Source organism: Oryzias melastigma, linkage group LG4 (genome assembly GCF_002922805.2).
Source record: "Oryzias melastigma strain HK-1 linkage group LG4, ASM292280v2, whole genome shotgun sequence".
Taxonomy (NCBI): Eukaryota; Metazoa; Chordata; class Actinopteri; order Beloniformes; family Adrianichthyidae; genus Oryzias; species Oryzias melastigma.
This window is the reverse complement of record NC_050515.1, coordinates 8016108-8036635: the sequence shown is the minus strand read 5'-3', so window position 1 is coordinate 8036635 and position 20528 is coordinate 8016108. Positions and strand designations below refer to the sequence as shown.

The following is a 20528-nucleotide window of genomic DNA, read 5'->3' as shown; positions in this document are numbered from 1 at the left end:
GAATTCAGTTTTTTAACTCTCCAAAATCTAGATTCTGGACTCCTATGACGCCACAGGATCTCTGATCGCGTCTCTACATTGACTTAACATTGAAACTGAATCACGTTCAGTGTGAATGCAGCTTAGGGAACCTCTTCTCTCCTCCACTTTTACTTGGATTAATGGCTGTTTGAACTGGTTATTTGTGTTTAAAAAGTAAAATCAATAAATGATAAACACCTGTCTGCACCCTTAAACACTCAGATTGCAACCTCTCCACCCGGACCAAAGAGCTGTCAAAGGACACCGGCGAAAAGATTTACCTGAACGAGCAACTTGATGATTTGAGATCAACTTTTGAATCAATTATCAGAAAATGGAGGAAATACAAGAGCTCCGTATAAAGTATTTCAAGATTCTGGAGTGTTCTCATGAGTTTCTAGACCTCAATTGAATAAAGAATCTGTGTAGGGACTTAAAGGTCTCTGTTACCCAGCAACAACCCCAAAGCATCACAGCTCTCGAGAAGATCTGCATGGAAGAATGGACCAAAATAGCAGCTACAGCGCAAAACTAACATAAGAATACCTTTGACAACCATGGTTACTGTTGATATTGACCACTTAACAAATCTCAATAGAGTTTATATTTTTAAGTGGGACAGCTAACCTTGTAGAATTTGTCTATTATTACCATTATTGCCATATTGAGGTTACCAACTAATGAAAGATACAAAAACTTTTACCTAAATATGCATAAAAATTACTACACACATTTTAAGGCGCTTTAATCTGACATTTTTTACTCTGTTGTTTTGAAAAACAAAAGCAGATTCACATCAAGAGATCAAAGAAAAATCTGACATTTACTGGTTACAACCCTAAACACGTCTGGCAGGATTGCAATTATGCTGTCATTTTCTGTTGCTCCCACTGACTGTATAAGTAAGACTTATACAGTCAGTGGTTGCTCCTAATAACCAGAGCAACATTTTATTGGTAACGTGTCACTTTAGGGCCCCCTACTGGAGTGGAGGTATAGTGCACTTCTAACTCTACATATAATAATGATGAGGAGGCGGGACTATAATTCATTATAAGTTAATTAATTCGAATTAACTGGTGTAGTTGGCAACACATAAAATATGAAAATCTATATAATTTTTCTGAACCGCCTTTTTGAAGTCGTGGGGTTGTTGGAGCCTATCCCAATGCAGGGTGTTGGAAATTTGTTGGATTCGATGGAATAAAGAAATGTTTGTCAAGCATTTTTAAGGGTGTTTATTCAACAGAGTAAAAGACAAGAAAAATGTGCTGCGTGGAGAGAAGGCTGCAGATTCTCTGCTTGTTAGGAGAGGTTATCACCTTTTATTAAGAAGCACAAACTCTAATCAGGAACTTAAGATAATGAACAAGATGTTGTCAAAATCTGTTTAACATCCTTGGCAAGAAACAAACTAATCTTCTGACTTCTAACTGTACAAAAGTTGCTTGGTAAAGGTCGACGATGAAAATTAAGGAGGAAAAATTTAATTTCCATTACAAGGAACATACAAACATTTACTCCAAGTTCTTTCGTTTTTGTACATTTTATTCTGGAAAACACTGTTTTTCAGAGAGAATATATCTGAAAAGTGACTCAGAAAATACAAGGTGATCTTTGTTTGTGAAAGCATCCATTATGAGACAATCCTTACAAACCTTTGCAAGCACAAAGATGTTTTTTGGCCAATGAGTTTCTGATTTATGTTCATGAGCTTCAACAATTTGAACTCCAAATATTAATTTTCATAGTAGACAAACTTTCTCAATTTGTTCCCATGTTTTTAATTTTAGTTGAAAAGCTGCTGAAAAAATATTGAATTTTACAGCTGAAATACTTTAAAATGACAAACTAAAGTGGTTCCCTTGTTTCTGCTGCGTCTGATGGAGCTTTGAGCTGACATCTTAAATGCAGCGACGCTTCACCACAGGAAAAGGTGGAGACTGATGCAATCTGAGAGATTTTAAACATTTACAAAGCGGCATCCTTTTAACAAATACAGTCTGTACATAATAAATTAAGAGTTGTCTTTTCCTAGAGTTTACAAAAATTAAAGACAGACATACTTAAGTTGTATAAATATGTTTTGCTTTATCAGACAGGCAAAAGACAAAACGATTTACGTTTTGAATTGAACTTTAAATTTTCAGTTTAAAGGTGTGTTTTAGTTTTATGATGATAATTTTTGTTCAATTTTTGTAACTAATCGAGCTTTAGTTTTAATTTACAGACTTCTTTGTTTTTTTACCTCTCTCATTTACCTCTATTATCATTGAGACAAAGATTCACCCACATATTTGAACTCAGCATTAAGTGCTGATCATCCGAAAAGTCTGATACCTAACTGTATCAGAAAAATGTAAATTTAGCTGAAAAAATAGAGATTTATTCAAGTTTTTTTGTGTTTTTCCTTTATTTTGTTCTTTTTTAACAGAATAATTGTTTCTCTAAGTACAACTTGGGATACAGTTGCATAAACCCACCACTAGAGGGAGACAGATTCCACTACATGAGCTTCTTTATTTCAACACAAGCATCCCAGTCAAGTTTAAAACAATGCCTTGCAGACTTGTCTTAAGTGCTGTAACGTATGATGATTCAATGTCAAAGTTGATCTGTTTGACATTGAAAACAGATTTGAACAGCAGTTTGTGTTTTGGTAAAGTCTGTTTAACACTAACAGAGGGAGAGGAAATAATAACCATATGTTATCTGGATGTGAAATCTCTTGTCTTTACCTGTAAATCTTCCTCAGTGACTAAAAGACAAAAGTTCAGACGGTTTATGGTCTTTAAAACTCTCCATGCAGTCACTGCTACAGATTTAAGTGTTAAAGAACAATGTGCAGGCTAATTGTTAAAAGGAGCTAAAAAATTTAGTAATGCAATAATAAACTAATGATAATACCTAATGTCATTTTAAAAATTTTTTTTTTTATCTTTCGTCTGCTGTTTTTGTCATTAATTTGTAAAGTGTAGCGGTAGATTAAACTTTGAGTAATCTAAAAAAAAAAAAAGAAAAAAGATGAAGAAAAGATCTTAATAACAGCCAGTTACATGTGTGACAGGACTTTAGTAAAGTTCCAAATCCAAGAGTTCTATGAGTTTGTTTTATACTAAAAATTAAAGTTCCAACTGTACACATTTTATTTTATTGCAATACATAATTTGAATCAAAATCCATAATCCAGGGGGTGTGACATCACCATAACTCCAACAAAATTAGCTGATCAGATGTGGATACTTAGCAATTCTTCCCGTCATCATTTAAAGAATAAAAATCATGTTTTTGGTGTTTCTTAACATTTTTTTTGTAGCACTTTTCTTATGAAAGAGGATATATATATATTCAAGAATTTAAGATCAAAACTGTTTTTGAGTATATTTCAATTCGAATTGAGATGAATTAGGAACAAACAAAAACCAATTAAAATGTTGAGTTAACCTTCTGGAACATAAAACTTTGTTTTTATCTACTGTTGAATTAAACCTCAGTATTTTCAATTTTAAGAACTACATGCTTATTTGGAATCGTTTTAAACAGTACAACCTCTCCTATTTGACACTACTTTTATTTTTCCATGTTGTATTCACACACTAGACATAAAATCAAGCAAAAATAAAAAATCCCGTCTGGAAAAATTGGATTTATTTTACTGTGAAAACCCCAAAAATGTTTAACGAACTGTTCTTGCAACATAGTTTTAGTTGTAAAAAACAAGAATAAATTTAGTCAACAAACTAATCAACACATTTTTGAGATAAAATCCAAAAAACAATTAATTGACAGATTCCTTATTTCCTTATTCTGGTGGTTGTTGCTGTAGTAAGCTCATGTTGGACCCCTCTCAAAATAAAATTAAGATTTGTTTCCTCTATGTGGAATTTCTATTAGCGGACAGTAATGTTTAGCTCCGCCCCTCCACCGCAGGCGCTGCTCTGTCTTGCAGTAGTTGGATCAAAGTTTGTCTTATTAAAATAAAATATAGATTTTGCCCCAAAACTACGAATAAGGGCCATATTACCCCTTTAATTCAATAAAATATCAGTTACAGAACATAAAAAAGTTAATTTTAGACAGTTTATCACGTTGATTCCACACCTGCATAGCAGGATGCCTGAGGGCGTCCGTCGGTTCTAGAAGGTTAAGAAAACTATCAATTAAAAATTTTCATTTGCTGAAAACTAATAATTTAAAATGTAACAAATTACCTATTTTTTATTGAACTAATGTTTCACTTTTTATATTGTAGAAATTTTTATTCTTAAAAATGTGTTACATAGAATCCAAAACTGAGCAATGTTTTAGTTTGATTTTTTTTTTTTTAGCATGTCCCCGCCCCTTTTGGGGGCTGAACACCCGCCCCCTAAAATCTCCGTGTACGGCCCTGCTCCTGGCCATTCACAGCTTCAGTGGGCGGAGTCAGCGGAGCCGGATCGGGGGTCATAACAACATGAGTGTCCCCGGCGGCGAAACATTCCCCCGCTTCGGTCTCCCGAGTGTGTCCGTGCTCCGATGGAGGCTGGAGGCCGCCCGCGCTCTCTGCTGTGACCGCCCGCCTGTCCTCTCGGTTCGGGCCGAGGATGGATGGGAAGCCGCCTGCAGCCGTGCTGTCCCCGGCTCTCCTCCTGTCAGCGGTGTGTCTGTGCGCGGCGGCAGCAGACGTCCTGCAGCCGTACGACCTGCTGTACGACCACGCCGTGCGCGCCTTCTACGACAGCGACTATGAGGAAACGGCGCGCGCCATGGAGGGAGCGCTGCGCAGTCACGCGCAGCTGCGCCGCACCAAAGTCCGCTGCCGGCCGAAGTGTCAGGACCAGCATCCGTTCGACGGGACCTTCTCGGACCTGCGCTTCTTCGACGTGGTGCTGCGGAGGTCCGCGTGTTTGGTCAAATGCATGGAGGACAAACTGGGAGCGCAGTCTCGGCATAAGGTCAGCGAGGATGTGGTGCAGGACTTCAACAGGAGGATCCCCTACAACTATCTGCAGCTGGCCTATCAGAAGGTAAGAGGAGGGACTCACCTGTTCAGGTAAAGGTCCATGTGCAGGTCTTTAACTTTGCTGTTTGGACACCTGCAGAGCCAGAAAAGTCAGCAGAAGAGAAGAAATAAATCAAATCTGAGACATTAATGAAAAGTCACACTTTTTAAAATAGTTTTATGCTTGTTTAGAGAAAACTAATCAAGTTTGATCCATAATGTACGTGTCAAAGTCAAGGCCGGGGGGCCAGATCATTTCATACTTTTGTTATTTGTGGCAGATATTATAGTAATATATTACAACACTCATTCCCAAGTTATCACTAAAACTATTAAAACTATTTACTCCAAAAAGAGTAAATATTGTTGAAAACAATTCCTGATCATGCCACCAAAAAAAAAAAAACCCAGTTAGGGACGATTCAAAGAAGATCAAGAAGTTTCTGGAGGCCTCAGGAAGCAGTACCAGGACATTCTGGACAGGCTGGAGGATGGAGGCAGCTCCGAGCTCGGCATGAGCCGACAGTCAACCGAGTGGATAACTTGGATAAACGAATGGATGACCAAGAAGAGAATCCCAGGATTAATGATGTGATCATCACCGGATTGAAAATCAGTCGAGCTCCGTGGAGCAACAAGTGGAAGATCTCCTGAAGTCCAAAGGAATATCTCTGGACACAAACAACCTTGAGAGAAGAGAGACCGACAGACCTGCGATTCTCATGAGGTTTGTCAATCGGAAGCACAAACCTGAAGAGATCCAACGTCTTTATCAGTGAGAATCTCTCTAAACGCAATTCTAACATCACCCGGAGAGCCCGCTACCTGAGAAAAATTTGAAAATTCCTAAACACCTGGACGCGTGACGGGAAAGTCTTCGCCAAGCTTTGCGGCTCAAGCCAAGGCCATCATCATCAGAAGCCTGGAGGAGAAAAACGAATGAACCAAATGTGACATAAGTGTGTTTTATTTGTTTGTTTTCTATTTTCTAATCAATGCATTTAACTATATCAAACTGTTGAAATTTACAGCTTCGTCAAACGAAAGTAAAAGATCAATACTTGGTAAGAACCCATTAAAAATCAATCACAGGACTAATTATCGCGATATATCACAATATCGATATTTTGACACGCCCCCAATATTGACGTTTGTTTAAGGACCTCTCTGCGTGATAAAAGGACGTTCTGGGTGTCCCCAACTTGTTTTTGACGCCCAGTTAAATCAAGGCTCCACAACCTCCGGGTCGCAAACCGGTACTGGGGCGCGGACCGCACCAGTGTTCTAACCTTAACCTGGTACTGGACGGGGATCAGTACCGATTCCGGACGCGGTACCAGACACAGACCAGACTAGGGATAGGGTACCGGTACCGGTGCCAAGATTTGGTCCGCGTTAAAAAGTGAAGTTTTTAAAGTTTTAAATTGTAGTTTTAGAGTAAAATGTTTATCTTGTTTGACCCGTGACCTAAAGTGTGTTTTGGATTTTGGCCCCTTGTGTAATTGAGTGTGACACTCCTGCACTAACCCCAGCCTGGTCTGCATCTGGTACCGCGTCTAGAACCAGTACTGATCCAAGTCAGGTACCAGGTTAAGATTAGGGTTAGGATACCAATGCGGTCCATGTCCCAGTACGTCCAGTCCAGTACTCTCGATTTGAGTGGACGTCAGGGGCCCGTTTCAAGAAGCAGGTTATGTTGGAACTCTGAGTTGGTGAACTCCAAATTCAGCAAAATTCTGAGTTTTCGGTTTCAGAAAGAGAGATAGCTTAAACCCGTGAAAGTGGGTGAAACCAAACCCATTTCAAGAAGAGGGTTGAGCTGAACTCAGAATCAATTACTATGGCAACTGAGTCTGTGTACGTAACCCGGTCTGGAGCAGGTTTTCTTCAGGAAACTCAGAGTTCCTGCGGTCTCCGCCCCTTTTTAAAGTGAAAGATGATCAAATATGAGTTCCTCATGAACATTTAGAGAACATTCACATTAGAGAAGTCATGTTTCCACCACGCAGAGAACGCTTGAGAATTAAATGGAGGTTACTGGTTAAATTATTAACAGATCAAAAACAATTTCTTACTTAACAAGTGACAAATGAACCTTCCTAACATTATTATTTATTTATTATTTGAAATGATTCAAATGTAGACGTTCGCATTAACTCTGCCGCTATTTTAGTCTCTGTTTTACTGCTGCAACTGTGTTGATGTGCTCGTAGTCGGCATATGCTTGCAAGAACTTATCAAGAAGTATGAAACTCAGGTGTTTGTTCCCGTTGCCATGGTGAATCGTGCTGTCTTTGCTCCATTGATCAAGGCTTTTAATGGTCGCGACGCTCACACCGGATTCTGGTTCTAACAACTTCAAGTTGATTGAATCAAACTTTTTCAGCTGTTCTGAAACCGAAAACTCTTTAGTTTGAGAACTTTAAGTCAACAGACTCTGAGTTCAGGTTTGAACTCTAGATTTGTTGAACCTGCTTCTTGAAACATCCCCAGAAGATGAAGAGTTGGGGAAACCCAAAACATCAGTTTTTTTGACGCGGAGGGGTCCTTAACCAAACGTCAATATGTGACGACTTGGGAATGAGAATGTGTAATATGTTACTTAAATATTATTAGGACATTAATAACAAAAATATAAAATGATCTGGTGGGTCGGCTATAAGCGCCCAGCGGATCAGATCCGGCCCACAGGCCTTGACTAGGGTTAGGGTTCTGGTACCAGTGCGGTCCGCGTTAAAAATGTACTTTTTAAAAGTTTTACAAATGTAGTTTTAGTGTTTTTAAGAAATGTTTATTCTGTTCAGCCTGTGACTGTGTTGATTTTTACACCCATGATCCAATATGATGCATTTTTGAGCAGAAATCTTTGTGTTTTCTCTTTATATTAACTTTTTTTTTGTCACATTCAACACGATTTCCTTTATTCACACTTCCATGAACTTGCATCCTATTTGGTGACATTTTCTGAGACTGGCATGGAATTAACCTAAAAAAATTAAGTAAAAAAAATAATTTTACGCTCTTTTTAAAAAAAAAAAAATTTATAGCTTTTTCTCCATAACAGTCTAGTTATGAAGGTAAATCCCTGCTTCATGTCTCCCCACCAGCATGCTGTTATTCAAACAGCAGCTGCGTGTCAGGCACCATCACAAAATATCAGTTGACTCATGTCGGAACCTGAACTTACAGAGATGTGGAGAAAAAAAAGACTTGAGTCATTTTTAACTGCTTACAGCTCAGCTGGGAGGCTGGCAGCGTCTCCTCACACGGATTTGATACCCAGACAGCTTTCTGTGCCGCTACAGCATTGACACACAGCTTCCACTGTTCTGGAGTGGAAGGAAACCCATTAGTCTTACTGTCTGCGCTCAAATGGTCTCTATTTGTTCTGAATCCGATTAAGAGTCCACGCTCCTGTCTAGACATGATCACATGGATCATACAAGCAGATGCCTGCAGGCTGTAAAAGTGTGTAACATCTGTGGAGGAACACAAGCAGAATTTCCCTTTTATTGAAGTACCTTTCTGTGTTTCATTTTTCCGCCGTTTGCAGTGATGACATCTTTATGAAGTAGTGATATGTAAACACATCGCTGCTAAGCCCTCTATCCCACCAGAGACACTCACCTGTCGGGTTTATACTTGTCCAGACGACTTCTTTTGTAGTGTTTTTCAAAAAAAAAACTATATATATTTTTTTAAACTTATAATACAATTTCACCGTGTTTTCAAAGGCACAATCATCAGCTGTTCTCCTGCCCCAAACTGGCCCAACATTTACCCTGGCAACGATCTTATTTACCTGTTGTGGTTTGTTTGCTTTTCTATAAAAAGACAGGCGTGTCACCTTTTTACAGGAAGGTCTTTGTAGCAGGCAGTAAGCCCGATGGCCTCGCGCCTCTCATTACAGCCTCGACGGAGTGATCAAAGACCTTAAAACGCCCCTCCAGGGCAGCAGGAGATCGTATCTGCCGCCACTCATTGCTTCATCTTTCAGTTCTTGGAGTGGTGCTCTTGAAGCCGCCGATTGTGTAAGACGAGTTAAAGGTTTTTGGATTTATGTCGATCTTATTCATGGTTGGTATGGTTTTGTGTCATCACCAGCTTGGCCACACAGACCTACTCTGATGAAAACTCTGTTTTTTTGTAGCATTTTTCTCTTGATGGAGGACATATATAAAGAATCTTGGTATTTTTTTTATTTAAATTGTTGTGACTCAGGAGCAGACAACAAAATACAGTTAGAAAAAGATTGTAGCTGTTACATCAAATCTACAATCGGCAGGCCTCTAGCTCCCTCCATTCCGATCTATTGTAGACAAATAGATCCATGTACGTCTTTGTTTTACCCGTTGGCATCTGGCTCAAAACTGTACGGCTGTATAGCTTCTATATTGCTCTGTTTTTGTTGCACTGATGGGAAATGAGGGCAGGCTCACTCTGCCCCAACAGTTCAGTCCATGTGGTACATATTCAATAACACTCGTGAGTGTATGAACACGCATTACACAAAGCTAAGGCTAGCTTGGGAGTAAGAGGGGCTGTAAGCTAGCGGGAAAAAGTTTAAAGAAAGGGATGACGGGAAATGAGGGCAGGCTCACTTTACAAGGAGAACTAAAGTAAAAATAAAAGATAAAGAATAGTAGAGTAGATAGAAATAGAGGACAGAACCGCGGTGCTCCATACTTTCCTCTGCTTCTACCAAATCACCAGAAATCTGACAAATACCTACAGAATTTGTCCTGATTGGTCAAAGTTTTTGTGATTTAACAGTCGATGGTTCAACTTCTTGAACTTCTAGCACGCGATCAAAGAAAGCCTTTTCATTACGTAGAGTCTGAGACAGGACCTAAAAACCTTCGTAGCGATGCATGAACTCGAGAGTCCTAAAAGTAGAAGCCAAAAATAAATTTAAAAGCAGGTTGACCCGACCGGTAGGAATGTACCTTGAGAGATGAATGTCTAATGAACTCCTTGAAACTATTTTCCAGAAAACAACAGGTTGTTGGATTTTGGCCTGATCATAATTAAAAGACCCCTGGGAACAGAGGGTTTCATTTTTTAATTTGACCTAAACCATGGAGACATGAAGAAGTGAGTAAAGAAGCTGTAAACTTTGCGTACATCTTTTAGTTTGAACATTTTTTACTGGATTGAGAGATTAAGAGGTTTAAACAAACAAATTGTTGTTCAAAGTCATTAAAAAGTTTTCGCTAAAGTTCACAAAACTGCAACTGGACCAACAATGTTTAAATATTTATGAACCGTTTTACGACACTGAAGGCTATTAGTGTTTTATTTGTGTTCTTCTCTGGGATCTGCGCTCACAAATTCCCCGTAATGACTGGATTCTTCTGCGCGGTGATTTCTCTCTTGGTGCTCGTTTTAATCGCACTTGTGACCTCAGGAAGGAGCTGACCGCCTGAGGGACATCTGCAGGAGCAACGATGATGAAAAATGAGGAGATGTTGTGGGAATTTAGAACATTTTTGGCCTTTTTCAGACGGAGAAGAGATTACAACACAACAATCTTTGTTTAGTTTGGAGAACCAACCCGGCTCTCCCAGGACACTTTCCAGAAACCGGCTGATCGTTTGTGGCTTTTGTGGAATTCCCTCTTCAAAGTCTGAGTCCTTCCTGTTTCCGAGTTCTCTGTGAGTGAGATTACCCCAGCACAGCAAGGAGCTTGTTTCTTGTGGTTTTGTTGTTAGTTAAAGTCAGCCACCTTGCTTAAGTGTGCAGAACGTGAGAAGACTTCAACTGAAGCAAATTACCAGAATCTCCCTGCCGAGGAAAAACAGAACAGCAGGATCTGCACCGTGTGGGTAGAACGTCTGTTTCCACTTCAGCTGCAGGTTTAAACTCAAGTGTATGAGAAGATGTTGGTGCATGTTTGTGTGCATGATGCTTATCATAGTGCATGTGTAGCTGATGATAATAGGAGTGAAGGATGATAAACATCCATTCTGATCCTCTGTTGATCTACTCCAAAAGCGTTCCTAGTGGATTTTTTTTTTACGATTATGCCATTATGCCAGAGTTGATCGGGTTTAGGGACCAAAGGATTTCATCTCTGCTCTTTGTAGATGATGTTGTCCTATTGGCTTCATCGAGCCAGGACTTCCAGCGTGCATTTGAGCAGTTCGTGGATGAGTTGTCAGTATCGATACTGATACGTATACCTTTTTCTTAAAATGTTATATTATAGAATAATTTCAAAAATACAATTTTTTTTAGTTTAGAATAAAACACAGGACAGAAACTTTTGACAAATAAAATGTTTATTAACTAATTACAACTAGTGCTGCTACAAACAATTATTTTAATAGTTGACTAATCTCCGATTATTTTTTCTGATTAGTCGACTGATCGGGTCATGCGCAAAGTGGATGTAAACTAACTTAAAAAAATAGATATATAACATTACCTGCGATAATGGTAGTGTGAAAGCTGAATTTGGCAGCTAAACATGCTAGTGCTGGTAGCTGAAGATGCTGAAGCTGATAGCTAGTTAAAATATTAGTTAAATGCAAAATTAGCCTAACAAAACTAAAAAAAAAACCCTAAATTAGCTAAAACAGCTAGCATGCAGCAGAAATATTAGCTAAACCACAAAATAGTCTAAAAACTGAAAAAAGCCTAAGTTAGCTAAAACAGCTAGCATATAGCTGAAACATTAGCTAAACTAAAAAATAGTCTAAAAAACTGAAAAAAGCCTAAATTAGCCAAAATGGCTAGCATGCAGCAGAAGTATTAGCTAGACTCCAAAATAGTCTTAAAACTGAAAAAAGCCTCAGTCAGCTAAAGCAGCTAGCATGTAGCTGAAACATTAGCTAAACTACAAAATAGTCTAAAAACTGAAAAAAGCCTGAGTTAGCTAAAACAGCTAGCATGTAGCTGAAACATTAGCTAAACTACAAAATAGCCTAAAAACTGATAAGAATTCTAAATTATCCAAAATAGGTAGCATAATTATAACTTTCCATTTCACTACAGTGACTCCATATAATATAAAGTAACGACTAATCAACTATTAAATTAGTCATCGACTATTTTAATAGTCCTCAATAGTCTGTACATCAAATATAGAGCATGTATTACTAATAATACAATAATAATAGTAAGAAAGCACCAAACACGCAAAAGCTAAAAAATGAAACGAAATAAAGACTTTTCTGGAAAACAGGAGTTTTTGTTCAGCAACCTGATCACTGATTTACAGAAGGAATTTTTATTTCTGCTTCTTTATAGCTGTTGTGAGCCGAGGAATCCATGTTATTAAATACTGTTGAATTCAACATGTGTAAATGCGTAGCACATGGCAGTTCAGTCATTCCCTACAGCTGTGGTTGTTCCCTGAAACTTTTCTTAAATTTACAGTCTGTCATTCCACTTTTTGGTTTCTGTTTTTCTAAAACTTCTCAGATTCTCTTAAAATGTAGTTTTTTTTTACAAGTAAGAACTGTTTTTTTCTCACAGGTTGCTATAGTAGGTGCTGCATTTCACTTCCCATGAGTGTTGAATTACACTATTAGGACGGCATTTGGGGAATTTTCATTAAAACGTATCCTCTGTTGCTACGTTGAAGTAAAAACTATGGGAATATTGGTTAAAAGGTTACAAATATCTGTAACACATCTGGTTAGGTTCCCCAAATAATAAGTAAATATGTGAGTTTTGCTTGGAACAGCAGACGCTGTAGCTGTTTGGTCTCCTGCATGACTGAATGTAAGATGATAACACCTGACAGGAATGTGTGGAGCGCCTAAACTGTTCAGTCCCTAATTGACTATTAGATCACCTTTTCTATAAACACATTGACTCATAAAAATAGAGTAAAATCCAAGTAGAATAACAAAATAAACATAAATTAAGAGGAGAATTTATATCAGCCGGTGTTGACAATAACTGGTTTAAAAACCCAATGTGATGAAAATTGAGTTTTTGGTGTTTTTAATATTTTTTGTGGCATTTTTTCTCAGGATGGAGGACATATTTAAAAGATAAATAACCTTAAATTAGTAGTTTTTCACTCAGATTGTTGTTATTCAGGTTCTACGACAGAGTATTAGGGCCGTAGTAGAAGCAAAAAAAAAAAAAGATTTCTTAGATTTTTAAAAGTCATACATTTACAAGAAAAAAAGTTGTGACCGGTAAATCACGAGAATAAAGTCGTATATTTATGACTTTAAAAGTCATTGGATTCATTTCTGACTTTTTCTCTCGTAAATATACGTGTTTTAAATTCGTAAATCTACGCCTTGAAAACACATAAAAGTTGTTCATTTACGAGAAAATGACTTTAAAATGACTTTAAAGGTTATAGGCTACATTTCTGACTTTTTCTCATAAATTTACATGTTTTAAAGTCGTAAATTTTTTACTTTAAATTTTGTAAATCGACTTCAAAGCACATAAAAGTCATACATTTGTGAGAAGTCGTAACTTAAATCATGAGAATAAAGTCGTAGATTTATGAATTTAAAGTCATAGGCTAAATTTATTACTTTGGTCTTGAAAATGTACGTGTTTTAATGTCATAAATTTGTTATTTTGATAGTCGTAAATCAACGACTTTGAAACATGTAAAAGTCGTAAATATATTAAAAAAAGGTAGTAATAGTAGTCGTAAATGTATTACTTTAAAACAAGTAATAATAGTAAATTTAATAGAATAAGAGTTTTATTTGGTAATTTACGAGAATAGTCGTATATTTATGACTCCAAAAGTCATAGGCTAAATCTCCGACTTCAGATGTACGTGTTTTTAAGTTGTAAACTTATGACTTTAAAAGTTGTAAATCTAGGACTATAAAACACATAAAATTCGTAAGTTTACGAGAAAAAAGTTGTACCTGTTAAATTACGGGAAGAAAGTCATAAATTTGTTACTAAAAGTATGACTTTTTTTCTCATAGATGTATGTGTTTTAAAGTCATAAATTTATTACTTTCAAATGTATTAATATGTGACTTTAAAACACATGAAAGTCGGAAATTTGAAAAAAATTTGTACGAGAAGAAAGTCGTTTGTTTATAACTTTAAAGTCATAAATGGGGAACATTAAAATCGTAAAAGTCTTAAACTTACAAGAAAAAAAGTCGTACCTGTTAAATTCCGAGAATAAAGTTGTATATTTATGACTTTAAAAGTTATGGGCTAAATTTCTGACTTTTTTCTCGTAAATGTACGTGTTAGTAGTAGTAGTAGTAGTAGTAGTAGTACATTTATCACTTTAAAATTAATAAATCATCAACTTTAAAACAAGTAATAATCGCAAATTTACAAGAAAAGTCATAACTGTTAAATTACCGGAATAAAGTCTAGTAAAAGTCTATGTTTTGTACATTTAGGACTTAAAAAGTCGTAAATCTAAGATTTTAAAACACGTAAATCTATGAGAAAAACGTAATAAATGTATGAGAAAAAAACATGCCTGTTGTGTGTTTATTAGAGCCGTGCTTGAAGATGAAAGACGAGAAACATTTTGTGAAACTTTCAAAATCAAAGAAATTCCGAACAAAGGCGCTTCCAACATTTGTAATATTATGGATAAACATTCAGCACATCTGTTTAAATCCAAGACGCTTTGTCCAAAATAAGTTTAGACAGTCTGCTGCTGCTCATAACGTACACGTGCTGGACTGTATGTTCACTACGACTTTAATCTAGTAAATTTACCACTTTAAATCTTATAATATAATTACTATATATTTTTTTTCTTTTTTTTTTTTTGTGGCCCTAATACTCCGTTGTAAGGAGCAGACAAAAAAGGCAGTTTGAAAAACAGCTGATTTCTGACATAGAAAATACAGTGGGCGGGCTTAAGCTCTCTGGGAAAGGAGAGGCGGGGTTACTCCGCACCAGCTGTCCCGCCCACAACTCACTGAACTACTGCTGTTATGCAGAAACTGTGCCCTAGAAAACGAAAGGCTTTGTTGATTTTGGCTCAAATGGCAAAACTAAAAGATCACTGGGAACGCTTTTAAAATGGATCCAAATTTGTGCACGCCTGCTTTTCTTTAGTTTGTTTTTGACCACTGTGCATCATCATTTCTGCTTCCTTGAGTTTTTTAAAAAGATTATTACTCGTGCCAAAGTGTCTGTTTGAAGATATTGGAAAAAGTAGAGTTTTCCAGGCATCTGTTCATTTTCAGAAGTGTGTGTTGACTGCTCTTTCTGTGTGTTTTTTGTCATGTTTGACTTCCAGAAAGGCTCCAAAGTTTACATCGGGTTTTTTTTTTGGCCTGATACTGTTAGTGCATTAACTTTACAAGAAAACCAAGAGGAGTTTGAGTATTTTTACTCACTTCTGTAAAGCTGTAAAGAAGATTCATGTCCTTAAAATAAGCACGTTCTGGTTTAAATAAATGTTGGTGAAGACGTGGGCCATTCCTTCTACTAGAATGTTCCCCAGTAGCTTTGTTTTGACACCCCCCACCACACACACACACACACACACCTCCATCTTAGAGCTTTAGGAGCTTTGCAGTAAAAAGAAAAGGGCTTTAGTCAAAATAAAGGAAAGTATTTCAGAAAGCTTAACCTTAAATTCCAAAGATTTCGATCAAAAGCACATTTCTCACATTTCTGCCCTCACCGAACTCAAAGCTTATCAATTAAGATTTAAATCTTTAATTGTTGGGGACGTGCCACATGTCTTTTCCTGTTTTATGTGGGCTAAATCGGACAAAGCACAATGGGATTACCCGGATCCTGCCTGAGTACGAGCAGGATGAGACCCGACCGAGCTGTTGACTGGACCCGCCACAGTTTGGGTTCTTGTTTGTTCGAGTGCGGCTGTGCTGTTGTTTGCCTGTTAACTTTGGTTTGTGTGTCTCAGATGTTTCTGCAGAGTGGTTGAAGCAAACCAATCATTATAAAATTATGTAATTTTAATGGAACAATCCTTTAAATCCTTTAAAATAATATATTTATTTTGGAATTAACTAAAAATCTAGAAAGGTTTGCACATATGTAGACAGTTGGATTGCAGTAATATTAAATAATGTATTTGAACGTGTTCTCTGAGCTTTAAATGTTCACATCAGCTCTCTCCTGCAATTCACACCAGACGCACATTTTTCCGCGACGGTTGAAATGTGTTTTCCAGTGAAAAATTGGTTATAGTTTGAAAATAAAGTGGATTTTCTCATGTATCTTGATCGACTAGTAAATTAGTCGTTGACTATTTTACTTGTCGATTAGTCGTCGATTAGTTGACTAATCGTGGCAGCCCTAGTTCATTATTTGATTCGACTGTTACAGCTCATAGATGCATTATTCATACCTACAAACCCCCCTTGTGGTGAAATCTCTGATATTATTTATTTTCTTACCTTTTGACCCCCACAGCTGTTTCCTTTAAACTCAGTTAGAGGTGTGGATTTCTTATCCAGCCCGGCTCTGCTGGAGGCCACAGGCTCACTCAGTCACTCTGCGCTAAATACCTTCGTGATGTGACCTGTTGACATGAGCGACATGATACATCAGATCTACAAAGTTTGTGTCCACACCACCTGAAATGGATCCTGGAGTCTTGTTCTGCAACTGTTTTTATTTAAACCAGTAGAAGAGAACCTCACGTCTGTCCAGATCCTGCTTACATCAAAACTGCAGCCATAGAGACTCTTCTTTTTTTTAAATCTTATTAGTACGCATTAACCTTTTCTGCCCTATAATTCACTTATCTGTGTCTGTGGAGAGAGCTACAAATTTGAAGGATTTGAACTTTTCTCTTTTGACATGAACCCGCGAGGACTGGACCCCTCTCTTACCTGACAGGTCCCCACATATGGTTTGGATCTATCAAATTCAGAAACAGAGACTTCGACACACAGAGTCGCCTGTTAGCTCCATCAGTCAGTTTGAGAGTCTGTCGAGGTTAAGAAGGCTTGCAGGGTTTAGAGAGTTCTCATTTACGGAGAGAAAATAGTTCCATCTGATCTGTGTGTTTGTCGCTATTGATTTGTAACTCATACAATACATTTAATATATTGTGTATTCACGTAGACACAAAATTCACAACTTTCAATCACAGCAACTTTAAACAAACTAAACATACAAATCTTTATATTTGTGCGTTTAGGCACAAATCGGATGTGAGTCTCTTTTCACATCTCCGAGATTCATGTGTAAGTGATGCGTTTAAGTGATGCTGGGTCATCAGAGTTTTCTTATCAGCTGCTTTGAACTGCATAATATGTGGTAAAAACTTTACATTTTCCCACTTTCTTAAACAAATTTGCCTCAAAAATTAATGCAAAAATGTCAAGTTTTTGTCAGATAATAGTCACAATCTAAGTTATAGGTAGCTTATGAGAAAACTGATGACCCAGCATTCTAGCAGCATTTAAACACATCACTTACACACAAATCTTGGAGACGTGAAAAGAGTCACACATCAGATCTGTGCATAAATGTGGTTTTCTGAGTGTGTAACAAGCAATTGGTGTGTACTTTTTTAAGGTTTGTGTGTTAGTTTCAAGCTGCTGTTTAAAAAAAAAAGTTATCGAAATTGTATTTTGTAATATTTGTACAAGTGAATACACAATTGCAGAGTTACAAATCAAGAATTACAAACAAATGGAGCTATTTCTCTCCATACTCATTCATTCAAAATGTGTATTTCTTATTTTCCCAAATCTTCCATGTTAATCCTTTTGAAAGATGTTTTATCTAGGAAAGTCTGATTTTAATAATCAGCTACATATCTTAATAACAAATTCTTACCATTTTAGTTTTCTGGTTATTGATATTTGAGCTTCTCTCTTTATGGAGCAGCACATTTTTTTTAAGCAAAATGAGACCTAAAATTGACTAAGAACAAATCTAATTTACATAAAAATGTAGAGTTCTTCCACCAAAGTTTAAAAGAACACTTTGAGAGCACACTAACGCATTCAGTCATGCTTTTTCCGGATTCATGTGTTATTTTATTGCTAGCGGTTTGGAATTTTTAGCTACTCTCATAAACGGTTTATTTGAAGGGTTTTGGTGCTCCATACAAACAACCGAAAGTAAATGCTTCCTTGTGTTGCTGTTAAAATAAAACAGGAAGTTCATGGGAAATTACATTTTCAGCACACTATTTTAAGATTTAAAATTCCGACAAGATATTTACCCTTTCTGCTTAAGGAACAAATAATATTTAAATATTAGCGCATTCAATGATGCGTTTTACATGTAGAGTGTGAAAACCGGCGTAAAAAATCACCAATAATTTCCAGAATCGATTTGATTCTTTTTTTAGAGACATTTTTCTAGAAATATAAATAATAATCTATATATGCTTTGAAGTTATTCATATTAATCTGATACAGTTCACATACTGTAAAATGTATTACTTAAATAATAATGAGATTGTTAATACCATTAACCGTTAATACCATGAGATTGATTCTCAAACGGAGAAGCTCTAACATTTGTTCTTCCTCTCCTGGAGGACGTTTCAGTTTGGCCACCAGGTGGCGATCGAGCTATAGCTTTACACCTTATTCCAGAGGAAGAAGAAAGAATGAGCAAAAAACAGTGCTTTAAACTACAAATGGTTACTTTAAAAAATATATTTTCTTAAGACTTTGGAAAATCTAACTCTATGAGTATATAAAAGTGTTAATTCAGTCAGCAATGTATGTTTGTATTGATCAAGTGTTAGCATTAGCCGTCTTATGGAAAATCCCATTATACGTTAGCGGACTTTAGCTTTCTGCGCTGGATCGATATGTACTTTTATTGACCGATTAACCTTGGATCGATTCAGAACAATTCTATCAACCCAGCCGTAGTAAAAACTTACGTGAAAGCAAGAGTTTTGACCACAAAACGTGGATCTACTTGTGTTTACACAGACTTTTCACTGGATGTGGTCGCTTGCCGAGGGCTCTGTGAAACAGATCTTTAAGATTTTCAAACCTAAGCAAATTTTTGTTCATCTCTTGCTGATACAAAGCCGACATTTGTTTGGCTTTTCTCGGAACGCTGTACATTTCTCCATGGAGTCTATAAAGTGCTTACATTTAGAAATTTGCAGAAATATCCTTCACATGTGGCTTCCCTGGTCAACCTCATGAAGAAAGACGCAACGTGTTTTCCTTCAATAGCTTTCATGAAGTTGAACAGAGCAGTCAAAGTGGTTTCGTTAATTATACGCTCTAAGAATACCTCTCACGAAAACGCCATGGCGTATGTTTGTGAGTGTTGTGTGCCTTGGCACAGATGAGATTGATTAAAAGTGTTTACGTAAAATCTTTCGCAATTTAACCAAAACTCTGTTGAGCAATTATGACTTATTGTTTGCGTTCCAATAAAGGGATGAAGTCCAGAAAGAGCTTGGAAGCTCACCTTGTGGGTCTGTCTCCAGGCAGCAGCAGCTGCAGGGATACAAACAGAAGTCATCTCTGCGGAGGGCTGAAGACTTCCACATCATCTCCTCATGAAAGAGGAATTCTGACGTGGTCTGTGGAGGAGTGTGTCATTCTCCAGAAATGAGTGATGTATTCCTGTGGAGTCCCTAATATAGATGAGAGGATGGAAACTTGTACAGTAGAGCCTTTGTAAGACATGCTGTGCTAACATGTCGTAGATGACGGAAAGCACAAGTTCGCTTTTGTTATAGACAGCAGGGGTGGGAAAAAGCTGCTGTAGATTATTAGAATACCAGAAAATCTTCTTTCTAAGTGCACTTTTGGTCTTCTGAGTGACAGGACCCCGAATTATTCTTCCCATAAGCTGTCAAGCACACCCGTCAGCAGGTTGCTTTTAATGAGAGACTGTCTTTTAATTAACTTTTCTGTGTGAGCTGCTGCTTCCTCCTGTCTTGTGTGGGCTCCCATTCAGTGATTCGTTGTTCAGCTGCTTGCAGCGTGGTTTTCACTTACATGTGGTCATGCAAACAGTGAAGTCTTGGCCATTCATGTTTTCCATGACTGAACTGTCTGGCTGCTGTTTTCATAGGAGGCAGGGCGGTTCAGCTGCACCAGAACCAGGAGGAGGTTCCATCTACACTGCACGTGTTTCTAAAGTGAACGTCTTAGCTGGAAGTTTATTAGTGGGATGTAAAGAGATTATCATGGGTTTAAAGTTTGTATCCTTGTTAGTTTACAGTTAAAGATCCACTCCAATGACAATCTGGTTTTTGTAGCATGTGTTCTTGTAGTATTTTAATCATAATGGAGGTCATGTAGCCATAAAATAATTTAAGATAGAAATTGCATTTCTGAACATTTATTTATTCAAATTGTGATGGATCAGGAGCAGATGAAAACCTACTGAAAAAGCTCAGGTTTGTGACACAGCAACTGCCATGGTCTCCCTTCCCTGCTACAGTTTGAATGAAGACAAATAAATCTGTGAATGTCTTCGTTATCCTCGTCGGAACTGGCATCTGGCTCAAAACTGTACAGCTGGATAGCTCTGATATTGCTCCGCTTTTTTTTTTTTTTTGCTATGCTATTGTTAGCTTGGGGTTGTCAGGTGCTATAAGCTAGCAGGCGAAAGTGTAAACAAAGGAGTGAGAAGATGGCGC

At 37.3% G+C, this 20528-nt stretch overlaps 1 protein-coding gene across 2 annotated transcripts in view; it reads left to right on the top strand.

Annotated features, from left to right (window-relative positions):
* The window catches only part of p3h2 (prolyl 3-hydroxylase 2), a 62873-nt gene that overhangs the window by 6282 nt on the left and 36063 nt on the right, over nucleotides 1–20528 (top strand). Inside the window, exon 2 of one of the 2 annotated variants that reach the window (XM_024279257.2) lies at nucleotides 4350–5027. In XM_024279257.2, coding sequence (XP_024135025.1) covers nucleotides 4605–5027 — 423 coding nt within the window. In that variant the 5' untranslated portion in view covers nucleotides 4350–4604. Of the gene's footprint in view, nucleotides 1–3964; nucleotides 5028–20528 lie in introns of those variants that run through there. The other variant, XM_036211476.1, reaches the window with a different exon arrangement.